Source organism: Diuraphis noxia, unplaced genomic scaffold (assembly GCF_037042655.1).
Source record: "Diuraphis noxia isolate RWA-SAM2 unplaced genomic scaffold, SU_Dnox_SAM2 contig0001, whole genome shotgun sequence".
NCBI classification, from domain to species: Eukaryota; Metazoa; Arthropoda; class Insecta; order Hemiptera; family Aphididae; genus Diuraphis; species Diuraphis noxia.
Window position 1 is genome coordinate 52,281,985 of NW_028301711.1, and position 20,175 is coordinate 52,302,159.

Below are 20,175 nucleotides of genomic sequence, written 5' to 3' on the forward strand. Positions count from 1 at the left end.
TTAAAAATATATATATATATTAAAAATATAATACTCAATACTAACCAAGATTAAATTTTTATAGGGTTATTATTATTTAGAAGAATCTGAAGATTGAGAAGAGATGAATTTGCTTGGATTAAAGTCGAAATTGACAAATGAAAACCCTTGAAATTCTTCTTGGTTAATTGATAAAGTTACATCCACAGGCACAGGTGTCAAAACTGGTTCTTCCTTAGTGAACTCAGCGTCAAAGTTCATTGCGTCTTTTTTATTTTTCTAAAAAGGCAAATAAATTAATTCATCAACAATAACTTCATTATAAGTGATTCCTAAAAGTTTAACAAAACAATATATATTATTCATATAAATACAAAAATTACAATTTTTGGTTTGAAAGGTGGTTTGACACGACGATTTTCTAAGGCATCCCAATCCAAATCTCGAAAAAATGGATGGATTCTTATAGCTGATTCTGAGCCATCAGCCACCACACAGCCGAGGCGCTTGTTACGGTTTTTTGTCATGAACTAAATTGATGATAAAAATGTTATTAGTATAAGTGTTAAGTATACAGCATTTTTCAAAGTGGCTTGTCATTGTAATACGTTTTAATAGGCCTTAAATCTATGATAGAGCTGTAATAGTTACCCCTTTTAAAATTGAAACTGCTTCTTTACTGAGCCAGACAGGATAAAGAACATCATCGTGCAAAATAGATTCAAAAAGATCATCTTCGTTGTCAGCTTCAAATGGTGGTTGGCCAGCCATCATCTCATACATGAGAACACCCAAGGCCCACCAGTCGACACTTGCACCATAATTTAATTCTTGAAGAATCTGATATAAATTTAAAAGTAATTAAAATAAAAACTATAATAACAGTTTAAATTTAAAAAAAATAAATAAATATTGGTAATTTTAATACTTCAGGAGCTATGTAATCAGGAGTTCCGCAAAATGTGGTAGTAGTTACTCCATCAGTTATGCCTTCTTTGCACATTCCAAAATCAGCAAGCTTACAATGGCCTTCGTTGTCCAATAATATGTTGTCTAACTTCAAATCTCTACAAATAAAATAAAATGATTAGAAATGAGTTAAGTACATAAATTATTATAGTAAATATAGTTTGAACCAAACCGATTTTATTATATGATCATATTCTGAAGGTAAATGGTGGCCAAGTGTAAATAGAATCAACCTTTTAATTAAATAAAAATACTTAGTAGGTACCCACCAACGTAGTCAGATTAATCTGTACACAACAATTTGTTTTTGAAGTAGGTACTTCTATTAAACTTATTAAACCAAATACGAAAACTTGAATATCTACTTAAGTCTCAATGCTCAAGAATGATTATATTTCACTTTAAAGTAATCGAAGCTTTATTAATTATCAAATCGATGGTAAAACAGTAATATTTAAATAGCATGATATACGATAAAGTTGGCACAAACAACACTCGACACAAATTTTGGACGAGTTTTACATTAATCGACTAGGTATACAGAAAATATTATTAGTACACTTTTCAACGGACTTTTCAGTTGTCATAATTGCATTATAATGTGTAGCTTAACTTAATAACTGCAACAGTTTATGTGTTTCAGTAAAAATAATATGTACTTTAAGCAATTTGGGAAGGTATCCCAAACCTATTTAATATTTATATAATTGTACATGGTAGCTTCAACCCAAGGGGCCGGGTGTACTATATAATTCGTCTGTTTCCTGGTGTGTATTGAGATATATATATATAATTAAGTATATCAAATTTAGTATTGGGCTGGACATCAAAGAAATCACTATACATCAAGTGATTCCAAACAAGATACAGTTCCAAGAGACCACGTGGCCATGTGGGTTGTGTTAATTTAAGGTTTATACCTAATAATTGTATGAGTACCCATATGACCGTATCGTTGGGGACTAACTATGTATATACCCCAGACGTAAAATCAATATGTTTCTCGAAAAAATTGAATTGTTTACCTATAAACTACACCGTGCCGATGTAGAAACTGCAAAGCAAGCGTCACTTCTGCTGCGTAAAATCTGGCGCGTAGCTCGTCGAATTTCCTAGCCCTCTGAATTTGAAACATCAGATCGCCACCGTTCACATATTCCATAACGAAAAACAAACGATCCTATAAGGACACAAAATATTGTCAATGCATTTAAAACAATTAATAACTCGAAAATTAGCCGAGTATTTAAAATTAAATTGAGTGTATGCCGTAGTGTACCTTGGTCTGAAAAGAAGAATGTAAAGCAGTTAAAAACGGATGTTTAGCCGCGAGAGCTAAAATACGTTTCTCAGTCATGGTGCAATCAACGTCGTCATCTTGCACAATCACGTCTTTTTTCAACACCTGAACAACGAACAAATCATCATATTATAAATTATTTGTTTGTTTACATTGTTATTGTGTATCAGTTATATAATAAAATATGTGTCGCACTTTGACAGCGTAGACTTCATCAGTTCCTCGTTTTTCAGCCAACATAACTTTGCCAAAACTTCCTTTACCCAACACTTTTATGAAAGTAAAATCTGTTACACTCATTTTTCGATTACCTAAGTTAAAACAGCTCATGCTTTGGTTCACTGAAAATAGCATTTAGAAAAACGTAAATTTAATAGTGAGCATGTAAATATGATATGAATAATAATTTTTAATTTTTACTTTTGGACATTTTGTCACTATTTCGTTTGTCTTGCGGAGAATTCTTATCAGACATTATGCCCAATAAGGTATTGGAAGATTGCTGACTGAGATCACGGTGCAAACCACTTCCACTTCCTGAAACACTGCTGATGCTAAAACTACCATTTCCACCAGGCCAGTCCTACAAAATGATATTGATTCAAAGTTAAAAAACCTCTTTTTTTAGATTATTTTATGATAATAAGTCGTCTTTCATTGTTCGTACAATTATAAGGTCTAAAAAATCTCATTTGACAAGCTGGACATTAACGAGTCCACACAAGTTAAACTTTTATTTTATTTTTAGAATATACGGGCAGGACCCTTTTGTACATAACAGAGACAGGTATAATAGTTTACAAATAAACAAAGAAAGAGAGAAAAAACATATACATACATGAGTTATAGAGAAGGATACATGAAAATGTTTAAGTGTGAAATAACAAAGTGTATAATATTAATATATGAGTAATAATAATAGATACAATAATAGTGAAATATATTTAACTAATAGCTAAAAAAGAGAAAAGTGGAGTCCAAATTGGCATTATGCATTATACGTTTAATAGGCTCATTTGGCAAGCAGTTGGTAGAACAAAAAGGAACAACAAATGTAGTGATTGAACGAGTGGTGCGTTTAGGTACTTTAAAGTTAGTTGAGGAAAGTAACGTTGGGAAATCAACTTTACCATCTAACAGCCCTTTTAAGAACTTGCCACTCATTATGCACCTGCGCTCTGACGGTGATGCTAAATCAAGTTGAATGGCAACAGGGGAGGAATCATGTGATGGACATTTGATGCCCAAAAAGTAGCTAGTAAATCGCAAGAACCTGCTCTGTATCCTTTCAACCTGGCATGAATTTTCGGCAGTATGGGAATCTCAAATAATAGTACCATATTCAACAATTGGTCGGATTCATGAACAATATAAAGTTTTCAATGACGGAGTTAAATTAAAATCCTTTGACAATCTCATTATTATGCCCAAAACTCTTAGAGGTTTACAACAAACCATTCCAATACAAAGACCCGGGTCAAGGCTACTGGATAGTTTGAATCCAAAATCCATCACAAATCTATCACAGCGAGAAATAACTGAATCATGGATAAGATATGAGAACTTTATAGGGAAACGGGTCCTAGTAAACGTTAAGTTGGTAGTAGCTTTTTCTACAATAATAAAGTATGTACCTACCCAACTAATTAATATTTAAACGAATGCTAAAATAATAATAAACTTAATATAAGTTGATTTTTTATATGATGTGATGTAAGCTTAAAGAGTAAGTTACGTCTTAAAATATGTTAATTTTAAAATAGTGTAGTTTTATCATACCGAATATTTTTTCTTATGTTTTAATTTAAAAATTAAAATATTTTGTAATTTTTAAATGGTTTTATAATATAATAAACAGTTGAGTAATGAGAGTAATATGCTCCAAATATAAGTATTTTATGAAAATAATTATTAAACATTTATAACTATTATAATCGAACTTTGTACAAAAACTAAGTAAATAATACTCGTATTTTAGATCCGAGTAGCATGGTGATGAATGTATTGATTTTACGATCAGTTTTATCTTTTTGTATACGTACATGATTTATAGTAGAAAAAATGTCTAGATTTTTACCTTCAGTATTTTTCCAGGTAAAAAAGTGAATCTAGCTGGAGTTTAAGAAAAATATAATTTGGGAAAACGGTAATTTTTACACGAAACTAGTTTATGGCAAAATCAATCTTCGTCTTCGCTCACAATCTTTTTTCGAATGAAATGATAAATAATTTAACTCAAACTTAACACATTTCTATCACAGAGCCTTACTCAACAATAAAGTAAACTCGGCACTTCCTGTGTAGCAGAGCGGCACCTACTTAAACCGTTGTTCAGTATAAAAACATACCAATAATACATAATAATTAAATTGACTCAATAAACTTAAACTATAGTCTATACTTTATATCATTCTAAAAATGTTAACTAGCTCAGGTTTGTCATTTGCAAATAAACAATGAGTAACTTTAAAATTAATATGGAATGGTTTAAATCTTACAACATTTTTGCTGACATTCAAACCACAGCTTCGTAATGTATCTGCCATCTCACGGGGATTAATGCCACAGTTATTTGCGACATTTTTCACACATCTCCTGTGTACATTTAGAGTACAAACTGGACACAAACATAATATTCGAAAACATTAATAATTTTTTTTACATATATAAATCGCAATTTAAAAACATAAAATTATAAATTATAAAAACCTTCGCATTGTAGGCCTTGTCTGTAGATTCCGTAAAGTAGTGAACCACAATGATCACAAAATGTAAATATTTTATAAGTATGTGGTTTGAATCTATGAGGAACGTTGACACTGAACCGCTGAGATTGGTTTCCCTGACTTAACTAAAACACAGAAAAACGCATTCGTATACATTATACTATAATACTAATTATAGGCTAGAAGTTATGTGGGTATATAATATGTATGATTTTAATAAGTATTTAGAATAAATATTATATATATATATAATCTAAAAAATATTTAAAATTGTGTATTTAATAGGTACTTCACAAAAATAATATTCCGAATAAAATGTTTAAGATACTACAAGTACAAAAAAATATTTTTTGTTTTAAATACTAAATAAATTACAGTACTTGTCATTGGAAAAATTTGAAGTTTAAGCCAATGTTAAAATATATTGTATTTAACTGTGATAATTTACCATTTAGAATATAACAACAGTGGCATATTTTAGGTGATTTCTTGGGGCGTGCAATCTAACATTTGATGAATATACATAAAATACTAAAATAAAAATAGTAAATTATAAAATAAATTATAATATCAATATTTAGGCCCCTCGGTCGGAAGGTGTCCAGACATAAAAGAAAGAGACCCCCTCATCCCCACAAAAAAAAAAAATACACCACTGCATAACAATAAATATCAAAATAAAAATTTAATTTTAATACCTACTTTAGTACTTTATTCGGAATAAAGTATTTGAAATACCATCAAACGGATTCAGAATAAAACATTAATTGAAATACTTTTGGAACCATATAAAATTATTCAAAATAGGTATACTTGAAAAGTATGCCGAATGCTTTATTCAGAATACTACCTCTCAAGTCTGGCATATACGAGTACATAAAATACAACGAAATTAAATCACCAACCTCTTTCTTTCCGAATCCCGGACAGATTGTTACCACTTCCATATGACACCGCTTGTGGACCACGCACGTGCAAACTGTAAACGATTACATTCATGATCATTAATAGTTTGACATTTGGACTACTCGGAAAAACTGAAATATCGTATATTTTACATAGAAAAAACCCGGGCCAACTTTTCATGGACATTCACGATACATATTCTATTATTGCAATATGTATTGGATTTAGCCTAACGTTGCACAGTGATAATAAATACATTTTTGAGTATAGAATAAATTGAAACCCGAAATTTAATTTGGAAATATTTGCATATTTCGAGGATTTTATTATGTTAGGGAATATTTTACGATTGTCGTGCTTTTTTTTTTGCATATTTTTGAAGATGTTTGGTGAAAATCAGTCAACAATTCAATCTTCATATCATTCATATAGCAATAATGGGTAGTAATAACTCAGACCTAGGGTTACAATTTATGGTAGATACTAGATACCCACATGTTTGGTAAATTGCGTTAACCGAAAATTTACGTCATTGATAAAATCCATAGATATCTAATTATCGTTTTAAACCATATATATATACCCATGTGAATCCCAAAATAATATTAATTATAAAAACATGATGTAGGTAGATATTATTTTTAATTTGTGAGTTATTATTGTATTATATGAAATGAATTATTTTCACAAGAATAAGCAATCCCGAGAAATTTACAGTTTCACAACTCTTCAGTCCCACCGTAAAAAAAATATTTATTGTTGAAAATAATTTTGCAATGACACTGCCATTGCATGATACCCTCGAGGACCTAGCGTCACAACCGTTATATCAGGGGCGTCATTTGGTGGGGTGGGGCAAGGTGTGCAACGGCACCACTAACTTAAAAAATGTTGACAATTGGCCCACCATTAATACTCCAATGCACCGTTATAATTGATATGATTTCTATAATAAAAACAGTACCAATATCCATTGCTTCAAATAAAAGGTTTTTTCATCCCTCAAAAGAGTAAAAACATATTTACGAACCATCACGGACGACGAAAGATTAAATTATCAAATGATTATTGCAGTTGAGAATGTAGAAGCAAGTATAATACTGATTTACTACAAAAGGTTGTAAATGTTTTTGCACACATAAGAACCCGTTAATATCAGCTTATTTAAATTTGAAAATAGTTAATATTTTGATACTTAGTAGTTTGTATGAATGATGTTTAATTTTGGAATTAAAGAGTATTTCATTATTCATTACACCTTATTTTTCTTTTTTTCAAATACTAGTGAAATGGTTTTAGCTCGTTGCTTTAATTACTTATAATTTATAAACTTTTAATTCTTTGAATTGCTAGCTATTTAAAATTTGCATTAGTCGTTATAAATAATTTCAATTAGAATTATAAAAGGGAAGGAAAAAATATTTACATAGGTTTGTATAGGTTACCTACATATATATTAATACATATATTAATGGCCTAGTGATAATATCAAAAATGGCCTACCTAAAAGTTTACACACCTGGAAAAAACTGAAATGACTCCCCTGCGTTATACGAGTAGCTATACACTGGCCCACGACAAATAATAACCAGTTTTGCGCATGCAGACGGTTTATTTAAAGCTGCCTCATTTAGTACAGTACCTACAATCATAATTTTTAAATATCCCGTATATGAGATTGATCTGTTATAGTTTTATCAACATTTCCCATATCATACAGTTTGTAGGAAAATAACGTACCGAATGACCTGCAAATAATGTTATATATTCAGATATAACGTAATTTATCGTAACAGATACATATTTTGGTAAATATGTAAAGATTAATTAAGATATGAATTTATGTTATTTGCAGAATTGAGGTTATTGTTTCAGAGTAATTGTTTGTTTTGTATAGTTAAATCCAATTTAAAAAAAAGAAACGTTTCCCAAGAACAAAAATGTTTTCTCATTTATGAATTTTATGTACAATAAAATGTAATATTAATATAGTTGGTATTATTATAGAAATAAAATGAAGTAATAATAAACAAATGTTGTGCATATTTTTACATTTTTAAGAGCATAAAAAAACACACATTTTAATGTATTTTAGTGCGCTATAAATTCTGTTCCCTAATTATGTGGATTTCGAATCGATGAAAACTTAAAAATATTCACATGCGAGTTGATGATATTTATGAAGATAATTTATGTTTATAATCATTTTCCTGAACACCGCCTGGTATAGACCATTTTTATTTTTATTTTTTTTTTTAATTAAAAATCCGACTGAATGTTAATCTCAATTTGCTCTCATCGTCAGCAGCCGACGAGTGTTGTATTATAATTATTATTCAAAAATATATATTATACGATTGGACGTTTAGACGACATTTTTAACACTATTTTTCCTCGAGTTTCGACTGTATCATATATATGTACATCGTATATGCATATTCTTTGCTCGTTATATATAATAGGAAACGTATACGATATATTTCAACGTAATAAGAAAACTTTCATCGATATAATTTACTTGACAAATTACAACGGTTCACAATTTTATAACATAACGAAAAACATTTTTAAGTTTTAACAATGACTGACATGACTGTTTACTATAAAGCTCAGAAAACAAATTTAACATATATATTTATAATAACAAAAATAACCTTAAAACAGTATAAAAAGTATTTGGTTGAGCCCAGTTCTGACGTGATTACAATAACGATCTAAAAACAACGATAAATTAGGGTAATTGAAAAATGGTTCTGGTCGAAATTTGAAACAATAGGTTATCAATTCGGCTTACTACAATATTACCATAATGATAATTTTTTAGTTTGTCAAGCTCAGAACGTTTTTAACAAAATCGTAAGTAAAAAATTTTGAAATCTTTATTATACATAAGGATATTGTATAGAATAAAATAGATCATTAGTTAAAGGTTTTTTTGAAAATAATAAAGCAAAACTTACACAATTATATCTTCTCAAAATCTAAGTCTGTAGATTAATTTAAGTTATTCTTTTTAATTTGTATACGATAATATACAATAGTCTAAAAGTATTTTTCAACTAATATACAAATAAATTTAAAAAAAACAAAAAAAAATTTTGAATGCACATGTTAGTGAGTCATGTTCTTGTCTCTCGTGGATTTAATTTAAAGAAGCGTACGAATTAACAAATAATATTTCCTAATAAAACGATGTGCACAATTTTTTATTTTATGAAAAAGATCAGCCATGTATGATGAATAGTACCTACACTAAAAAAATTAAATTATGTTTGCGTTAAAACATGTATTAATTAATCGTGCATTAGTATAATTGCATCCATTTCCACGTCGGGGTTAGGCGTTTCTCATAATAAGTGATTTATTGGGAATAATTGTTAAAACTTAAAGTTATAACTTATAACCAATAATCATTCAATGCATAAGATAACTTATATCTGTACTATGCTATTTACTCAATTATTATTAATTGTCCATCCCTAATATCTGTGTTGAGACTTTGAGGTGAGATTCGTCTTTAAATTCAAAACAAATTTTAATTCATTTTGATTGAAGAACTATTCTTAATGACAATTTTAATACAATCCAAAATTCATTAGTGATTTTAGTTTGGTAATTAATCAAAAAAAATTATAATATGCGGAATTTATGTATTAAAAAAAAAATAATAATAATAAATAAATAAATAACAAATGAAGAATAAATCCAGTAGCAAAATCCTTTGATGATTTCAGGACGTGTTAAATAATTTTCAGAGAATATGCTAACCTGGTTGATTAATAATAACTTTTTATTAGGTTAGTATTAATATTGGAATAAATAAAACAATTTTTAATGTATAAATACAGTTAAGTTCCCGAGAGACATTTCGTATAGTATATAATGCATATGTATATATATATATATTTCGATGACAAACATATATTGGGGGAGTCCAAAAAACTTCAAACGCCGTCGATTTTCGTTCATTGAGTTTGCTATTCTAAAATTAATATTTATGGAATATGTGACAGTCAAAGCTTTATAGGAGCTAAAACGTAAAAACGATAGTAGGTAGCTATTTATATACATAGGTAATCAAAAATATTTGATCCTATACTTATTTTTTAGATTAAAAATACTACCTACCTGCCTTTTTAAACATTACGTGCAATTCACCAATAAAGTCACGAAAAGGGAATATGTTTTGTAATTTTAATATAGCGAGCTTGCAGGGGAAAATCGATGGGATTCGGAGTTGTGTAAAATAATTGCAAAAGTATTTTAAGTCCTACATTAGTTTTCAAACGCCAACAGTGTATAAGTCCGAGAGCGCAGTTGGGAATAAAAAAAAACCTACGAAAAGTTACTGGCAGGACTCAATAAACTGCACGTAAACCTTGTTTTAATTTGTTCTTATGACAACAACAAAAAAAAGTTAATTTTTTTACATCGAAGACAAATTTAAACTGTATTAGGGCGTGCGTGATTGCGCGAAATTGTCCTTTCGACCGTTCTGACAATAGCAGTAGTCCCTAGGCCTAGTATGTACCACCTGTGTTCGGTTTCCAATCTATTATCTGCATACAACTTTTTATTAATCGAAAAAGCATTAACCGAAATGCACATATATAGGTACCTATGTATAAAAAAAAGCACGTCATTGAAGAACCAATCTCGATATTAAACATTTCGTAGAATTTGTGTGTTAGCTTTTTACGCCCATTGAGGGTTAAAATTAGATTTTTGTCATCCAAATTCTTTATATATATATAATTTATTTAATATAATTCAATATAATTGTATAAATTAACGCTCTATGTGTTTATTTGAATATTTAATTTAAGTATTTCTACTTTTAATTAAATATTATTAATATTCGCAATAATTTTTAATAAATTTAATTTCGAGGGAAAACTGTTCCGATCCCAATAATAATTGCTTTGAAAATTAATACGATAACATCCACCAACAGTCACCACCCTTGATATCCAAGAAAAAATATGATGTTTTTAATTAACATTATTATTATTATTATTAATTATTTAAAAATTGCAATGTGAAAAAACATAACACCAATAATATAAACTAAAAAAAAAATTATACATTCTAAATTATTATTTTGAAGTTAAACTCACCTTGACATTGATATCCTTGTTTGCCAAATCCCCTTAAAAATAAAATGCTTAAATTAATTTTTAATATAGGTAATATTAATATTATAATGGTTTTGTAGTAGGTATATAGGTACTCCAAAAATATAATTTCATTAAAATTTCATCGTTAAAAAACAAAAGTATTATTAGTAGTTGGTAAATATAGTTTCAATTATTAATCGATAAAACATGGCAATATAATATTTCACGATCAATTAGTAATAAAATATATCGGTTAAAATTAATTCAAATATTATTACTAAGTGTTTATTGATGTATCAATGAAACCCTCGAATTATTCATCATTGTTTGCCATTAATAAACAAAACTAATAATTATTTTATTTTGTGCTTATTGTAATTTGGCGTACAACTAATAATTAATAATAATATTTAGGTACCTACCTAATATATAAGGAAAATCACTATAGTTATACCCGCCTACAATATTATATCTTTAAAAATGAATTTATTCAAATTCTGATTTTTAGTATATTTAAACTTATGATGTATCCCAAACTTATTTAGTTAAGACAAAAATTTTGTCCTTATGTAAATATTATTAAAGTGATTATTGTTTTTATTATTTTTTATAAATCGAAATTCAAACGAGTAGGTATATTGTCAGAATGATTAAACTTTAATTACCAAGTATAATAGTCCATGATAATAGATTATACGTGGGGGCTTTGATGATTTGAAATTGTGATAGTTATTACAAGTTTATTAAAATTGTATAATTTATAATTATTAAATTTAATTTATGCATTAGTCTAAATATTACATATATTTTATATTTTATGCAAAACAATTATGGACTTTTATCTTAAATACATGCATAGGAAGAGATAATAATTCAGAAGCACATCATTAAAATTTCGATTTAGACGAGTCAACATTTTCAAAAAAATTCATCTGATTAACAATTCACTATAAAAAATTAGTGATTCTTATTTTAAAAAGAAGTTTTAAGATACAAGATGGTATACTCCTTGAGTTGCGCAAAATCGTCCAAGTATATTCAAACAACAAATAACCTTAATTAAAAACTATTGTTATTATTATTGTTATACTATGGATTATGATTCTATTTATCTCGTGAATATTAATCGTTATATACAGTTTTCTAATAACGATTATCGATGTTTATTTGTTATGAAAGAATTAAGTATAATATTTAATTTTTAAGAGCCGACTTAAGCTGATAACTATATATGAGTTATAGGAACATGATATTTTTAATTTTGTTTAAAATCGGTGATAAGACGCGAGATTTTTTTCTAATCATTCTGTAGTGATAACATTCCATATAAGTATATATATTACGGGCAAAAGTCAAAATCGGGCAAACCTCAGAAATGCCCGGGCAAAACGCGAATTGCCCACAATTCTTGGGCAAAATGTCATATTTCGGCTTTTGACCGGGCAAACCTAGTTATGACCAACCTCATTTGGGCAAAACCGTTTACTGATTTTTATCGTAAGGGTACAACCGTAGTGTATTAAATACGTTAGCTAATATTTAATACAAATAATAATTTTTATCGTACGATTTTATTACGATTATAGATGACCACGCGTATCTTGTTAATTTATCGCTGTTATTGTATTTTATCAACTCGTTATATTAAAGGTACACGAAATACACCTTATCTAAATGGTACAATATTGTACTGTAGTTCGTATTTTTGTGAGCTTATATTAGCACGTCTTTAGCAATGGCTAACGAAATGTGTGTGTCTGATTTTAAAACTAAATTTGAATTAAAACTTAAAGAAATTAAAAAAAGTGAATGTAGTGCTCTAATAAGTGATACAAGATACGATGAACTCATAAAAGAGGTAGAACAAGCGAAGGTCAATTCAAAGAAAACAACGAGCGAATACAGAAGACTAAATAGATTTGACGTACTCACAATCGGTGAGTCTAAAAAGTTAATTGTTCCACCAAGTAACACCAATGGTGACATTATTTATTTTGTAAAATGCAATGAAATGTTCGATATATTGCACATGGCTCATATAAATTATTGTGGTCATGGGGGTCGAAACCGAATGGAGCATTCAATAAAACAAAAATACAAAAATATTACCAGGGATATAATTTTATTATATTTACAGTTATGTGAAATATGTAATAAAAAACACGCTCATCCCAAAAAAGGTTTAGTAATAAAACCAATTTTATCTAAAACTTTTAATTCTCGTGCACAGGTCGATCTGATAGATATGCAAAGTAATAAAGATGGTGATTTTAAATTTATCTTGGTTTACCAAGACCATTTTACTATGTTTGTTTCTTTACGACCTTTAAAAACAAAAACTGCAAGCGAAGTTGCATACAATCTTATAGATATTTTTTGTATATTTGGAGCTCCGCGCATACTACAATCAGACAATGGTAGAGAGTTTGTGAATCATATTATAAATGATTTAGTTCTAATGTGGGATGGTTTAAAAATTGTACACGGGAAGCCACGTCATTCACAAAGCCAGGGGAGTGTTGAGCGAGCTAACCAGGACATCGAAAAAATCATTTATGCTTGGATGGAAGAAAATCAGTCTAAAAAGTGGAGTGAAGGATTGAGATTTTGTCAATTTGCCAAAAATAGTGCTTATCATGCTGGCATCAAACAACCTCCATATGAAGCTATGTTTGGAAAAAAAGTTAGTCTTGGATTAAAAATGTCATTTTTAACCAATGATATAATTAATAATGTAAATGACGAAAATGACTTACTACAATTTGTAGAAAATGAAAATGAGATGGAGGTATTAAATAAAAATGATAATGAGATGGATGTATTAAATGAAAATGAGATGGAGGTATTAAATGAAAATGAAAATGAAAAAAATTTAGACAACCTATCTGAACAAAAACAAAATTTTAAAAAAGCACGGGAAAAGGCTAATAATGGATAAGTGGCGCAAGCAAAAAAAATGAAATTAAGGAGTCAAAATCAATTTCCACCTCTAACAGTCGAAACGACAGTGAAAATTCCAGTGCCTTGTATTTATAGAGGAAAAGTCGATGCAAATAATGTGTTAGGTGTAATATTAAGTGTTACTGATGATGGATTCTATAAAATAGGAACCAAAAATGGAATTTTGTCATCACTTTATGCCTGAAACCAAATATTTCAATGCAAGGAACAATTTATTAGTAGCAATGATGTACCAAATATCGAAATACCACTGAGGACTGCTAGTACTCAAAATTCATTAACTGGAGGACAAGGGTTTATTTTTTGTTCTTGCAAAACTAAGTGCACTACGAAACGATGCAAATGTAAACAGCAAAATATTTTGTGTAGTTCTAAATGCCATGGTTCTAATATGTGCAGCAACAAATAAACAAAAATATTATTTAATTTATATTAAATATTAGCTTACGTATTTAATACACTATACGGTTTTACCCTTACGATAAAAATCAGTATACGGTTTTGCCCAAATGAGGTTAGTCATAACTAGGTTTGCCCGGTCAAAAGCCGAAATATGACATTTTGCCCAAGAATTGTGGGCAATTCGCGTTTTGCCCGGGCATTTCTGAGGTTTGCCCGATTTCGACTTTTGCTCGTAACATATATATATACATATATCAATCTCTACGGTCCCTCAAGCTTATTTGCATTTTTTAATGTTAAAACATTTTCGGAATTTCGAGCGCATATTTTTATTCTATATAATAAATAATAATTGAGCTGAAATATTATGTTTTGAATTAAAAATCTATATTTGAAAGAAAAAAAATATTTTTACAAATATTATTTTATGCACGTTCTATGATGGAAGAGGAAAAAATCACAACTAAAAATAAAACCAAAAATTTAAAATTCCGATAACAATTTTATAACGCTATTAGAGTTATATTAGATTAACCGTGAAAATTATATTATGTTGAGAATTTAACATCTAAAAAAATATATATAAATATTAAGCAGTTAGCTATTTAAAAAAAGGTAGCTAACTTTTTGACGTAAATGATTTCACACACTATTTATTTCTATGATTTTGGAATACAAATTGAATACGTTCACTTTTATTGTGTTGTTGAAATGTTAAGTCACTCAAACAAATTTATACATTTTAACACGTGTTGTTTTATATTTTTTTAGTTTTTTTGGACATGAAAATGCAATCGCTACTCTATAACAATTAATTTATAGTCAAAAATATGTATCTGCAGTATAAATAATTTTATTTCTTTCATATGTTATAGGTTTTTATGCAATGTAAGGTATCTGCTGTATAATTACTACTATCTAATACGTCTGTTGACCTATATTTTAGGCAGGTACAGTAAAAGCGAGAAAATGGAATCAAAATATAAATACGAAATTTAAATATTATGAGCACATATTATTATACAAATTTACGGCTATTAACATTTAATCTTTGAATATGAATTGAATGCCATTAAAAAGCTTTACTGTTTTGTATGGTATCATATATTTATGGAATACTTTTAACACATTAAGCGTAACGTTGAATGTTACCAGGAATAAATTGTGTTAAATCAAACAAGTTTCAAAAATGTTATTTTGAGTTTTAATTCGATGTATTTGGTAACGATAAAAGCATGACGAAAATATTTGTAATTTAATGCTTGTAAAATATTACATATATATTAAAATAAAAAATATGTTATGAGAATCAGAATATATAATTTAAAATGTATAGGTATGGTCCTAATGATTTTAAATAAAAGAGAATATTGTGATTTAAATAATAGTCTGATATAATTATAAAAGCTTAACATTAACATTTTTGTTTGATCGTATGACATACAATTATTAGTAAATAAAATGATAAAATGAAAAAAATGTCGGATGTGACTCTATAATAGCTAATAATTAATAGTAAATTAGTTTTCAGTTCATTTTATTTATCTATTTTTTATTCTTATTTATACGATGCCAACAGTGAAGTAAAAACTCGATTTAAACACAAAAATTAAGAAATCATATGATCGGCATTCGGCATTAATCGCCGTTTATACATAAACAGAAACTACAAATAATACATTTTAAGTACAATGATATACAGTACAGGACTGATCTGCAATTATATATTAAACATAACAATTAAATTATATTCAAGTCTTGAAAGTTTCAGAGCTTCAAGAACAATATATAAACAAAGACGATAGGAATACAATAGCTATATATATCTTATACATTAAAGCGATTTTCGGATATAATTCTGCACTTCTGCAGCAGATGAAACGTTTGAAATAATGAAAATACAATTTAGTACTTGATGATATTCTAAAAATATATATTTTACATAGAAAATATTTTAAACTTTCAATAAAATGTTCAAGATATATATTATACGAGTGCATATATATATATATATTTATAATATGATAGAAACGCCGTGAGTTTAAATATTGATTTTACAGAATTTAATGTACCTATATTATATTATATGAAAAATGTAAGTTTTTAATAATATAATAATTGCAATGTTACAAAAATAGTATAGACATTTAAATGCATTAGTCACTTGATAAATAATAATATTTACTCAATTTATGTTGACATAGACATTCATATAAGTCTACCATATTTTATTTTCAGGAAACTATAAGCACTCTAAACAAGTGTTTACGGATTTTCATGTAGTTGCTTAAAAAAGGATTAAATTATTTTAATCCTGAAATAAAGATTTGTTGAATAAAAAATAAATATATAATAAAATTACTTCTATTCAGTTTTATTTTATAAAATGCAATTCAAGAAGCATACAAATCAAAATCAGAAAAATCAGAGATGGCCTGCTGTTTTATAGAAAAGTATTACCTAAGCATGGCATTTTAATATGAAAATTATTATATACTAGTATAATAAAAATATAATTTCATTTTTACTTGAATTAAAAAAACATGTTTTATCGAGTTGAATTTAGATACTTCCATTCCAGAATCACAAAATATAATTGTTCGAATAATTATTATTAATGCTATAATTTTGCAGTACTAATAATATCATCGTAATAATATTGACACTGGATATTATTTGACTTAAATATTTTCGACTTGTATATGAACGTTCGATTTGAGTAAAATAATATCCAGTGTAAATTACTACGTTCATATACAAGTCAAAAATTAATGATAGGGTAATATTATATTACAGAATAATATGTGTTTCTATTTCACAGTTATATTTGGATTCTAAATAACAAAAACATTTTTTATTTTTTTTATGCGTCTATTTTATCGTACGGACACATACCAGGAGATAGGTTTTCATTTGCAAGGTTTAACCATGACAATACCTAATAACTATACGTCGTATTAATAACTAATACCTTAATTATTAAAAAGTGTTTGTATTACCATATGAAATTTCTGCAATGTGAACAAAACGTTGGCTGCCTGAGGAATGTCGCCATAAACTTATGTCCGTTCACCTGATGTACTCGTCTCCTCATGGCTCCACGTCTTCGGTTTAATAGGCCTTGTCGTTCCTTGAATTCTAGTGGGCGAACTGGTAAATCTGATAAATGTATTTCTATTATAAATAATGACCAATATGCTTTGAAATTTCAATTTTTCAAAATTAATTTTTCCCATGTACTTAGAGATGCGCAAAAAAAGAAATTTGAATTAATAGTACCTATTTAAATAACACAATAGGTTTACCTTTTGAATTCCATTTCAGATCTATTCGAAGATGCAATTTTCCTTGCGGTTCTAAATGCACCTAAAAAAAATAAATAATAATGAAATATAAAAAACGAAGTATAGAATTTTATTTGAAAACATATTGTTTTATCATGGGTATACTTAAAGTACGTATTCGTTAAGGTGGGTATTATTATCATTATTTGTTGGTATTTAAAAACGCAATGAAGTATATTAAGTATATTAATTGGTATTTTATTGGTCATATATAGACATATAGTATATACACAAAAATGTTGTAGGTATTTCAACTTTTAACAACAAAAGACTGATTAAACCGATTAAAACTCGAAACAATATAGTTTTGTATCAATAAAAGTTTACGAGAATAATAACGGATTTAACTTTAATATTCTCTTACAAATTATTGTAAGTAATATAATGTATAAGCTGATTAATTTTAAATGAATAGCGTTCTATAATAAGTCAGTACTTAAATTAATACGATATAAGTCATAAAAATCAGTAAATCAAACTTCCCGATGTTGAAATTTCAAGAACACAATGGGGAAACTGAGAGATTACGTATATATATATAATATATATATATATATATATTTACATATAATTATGTAGAACGACTAAAAGTGAAAACATAATATGATTTTTAATATTATTAAATTATATCATTTATTGATGATATCACATTGTGAATTAAAAATGTCGTACGAAAATACTTTACAAGTGCGAAAAAACTGAAATCGAAAATAATAGATAGAATTGACGTCATAAAATACATCATGTAATGACTGACGTGGATATTTAAGGCCGCTCCTTCTTCACTCGTTCTCGGATGGGTGACCATCACCAGAATATTTTAATAACGCGACGTAACATTTAATCGTGAAATAATCACCGGCATTAAATAGTGTCATACCAAAATCTCTAATGACATTTTCCTCAAACTGGTCTCGTTTCTTTTATAATGGATTTCTTTAACGATCGATGCATTATAGTATATATACCGTTAGATATTATCTAATATAATATGTTAAAAATACTGTTTTAAATTTGATATTTTTACATTTTTATCGATAACCCTGACATTTCGGTTAACATCTCATTTTCAATAATTAATGTTTTTTTATTATTGTCATTTGAAATAAAAATATCAGGTAAACTATTGGTAAATTTGGAAAAAAATTTTGATTAATATTTTTGTGAACACATAATTGTTACGAAATTAATTGTTTTCGAAGTTAAATATTTTGATTATTTTTATATTTTCAATAAAGTGGTTATATTTTTTCACAAAATCAATTTAAATAATTATGTTTTATTTTATCTGAACACAATCTCGAGGCATTCAATATATTATGTAATATGGCTTTGCACTTCAATTATTTTATAAAGTGAATTAAATGGTCGAAAATCGAATACGTTGATAAAAGATAATGGCTGTCAATAGATCAGAAAACAATAACCATACAATATATTGAAATTCCGCCCAAAGGGTTAATATTATAATTTGAAAGCGTTTACATGACAGGGTTTAAACTGTTTTGGATTTACCGATTAGGTTATAGGTAATCGAATTTGGCTTTTGTTTTCATAATTAATATCTATTATCTGATAAGAGAAGATATTTTTGAATAACAAATTAAAATTGTAATTAGATCACAGGGACAGATTGTTTGACCGGTTATTTTTGAAAAAAATAATCTGAAGACTTTATTTAGAAAAATAAGTCCATATGCTTGGCAGAGTACAATAAAAACATTCCCGCCCAGAATCGTTTTCGTAAGCTGCGTTCTGTCACTTGTATATTTAATTATAACATCGGGCAACTATATTATAGTCCACCCACTCCAGTTTGGTACGTCAGCGTGTGTATTATATTATATACACACGCATCATTGGTATGTCTGATTAAATAATATAATGCTAATGTACTTATACGGTAACTGCAGTGGTCGATTTCGTTTAAAGGGATAACATTTTTATTGACACAAGATATATTCATTATCTACAAAATTAATATAGGTATACGAGGTCAAAATTGATGTTTTTCCCAACGGATAAGTATTAATTATTATAAAATCAAAAATTATGATTTAAATGCGTATTATATATAGGTATATACATCACAGCAATCAATCTGAAAGACGATTTTAAATTTTTTTAACAACTCATTGATGTATCATATTATGCGCTGTATTCATAAAATTTTAAAATTAAAAATTTTTTCGTTTTAAGTTGATGAACTTTAGTATTAGGTACATTTCTTTGAAATTTTGAGCAATAACCTTTAAGTAAACTTATCGGCATTTTAATACCTACTCTATCCCATTGGTAAAATTATTATTTTGATACAACTCGATTGACAAAATATATTGAAATATATTTAAATTTATTACATTTTCTAAAAACCACGTTTATTCAAATATACAATTTTATAAGTTTTCTTTAATATATTATTTAAACACTACACGTCAGAATCTTCATCGAAATGTATTGCTAGTTTATTT

General features: G+C 27.7%; 1 protein-coding gene across 1 annotated transcript in view; it reads right to left on the bottom strand.

Annotated features, from left to right (window-relative positions):
- The window catches only part of Pkc98E (Protein kinase C), a 44,928-nt gene that overhangs the window by 5,756 nt on the left and 18,997 nt on the right, over positions 1–20,175 (bottom strand). Inside the window, exons 2-15 of the mRNA XM_015518039.2 lie at positions 17,666–17,726; positions 17,360–17,519; positions 10,998–11,029; positions 5,880–5,953; positions 4,958–5,099; positions 4,747–4,865; positions 2,669–2,831; positions 2,444–2,589; positions 2,228–2,353; positions 1,974–2,128; positions 908–1,046; positions 631–819; positions 363–509; positions 46–258 (exon numbers count right to left, since the gene is read on the bottom strand). Of these exons, the coding sequence (XP_015373525.1) occupies positions 73–258; positions 363–509; positions 631–819; positions 908–1,046; positions 1,974–2,128; positions 2,228–2,353; positions 2,444–2,589; positions 2,669–2,831; positions 4,747–4,865; positions 4,958–5,099; positions 5,880–5,953; positions 10,998–11,029; positions 17,360–17,519; positions 17,666–17,726 (1,839 nt within the window). The 3' untranslated portion in view covers positions 46–72. The remainder of the gene's footprint in view (positions 1–45; positions 259–362; positions 510–630; positions 820–907; positions 1,047–1,973; positions 2,129–2,227; positions 2,354–2,443; positions 2,590–2,668; positions 2,832–4,746; positions 4,866–4,957; positions 5,100–5,879; positions 5,954–10,997; positions 11,030–17,359; positions 17,520–17,665; positions 17,727–20,175) is intronic.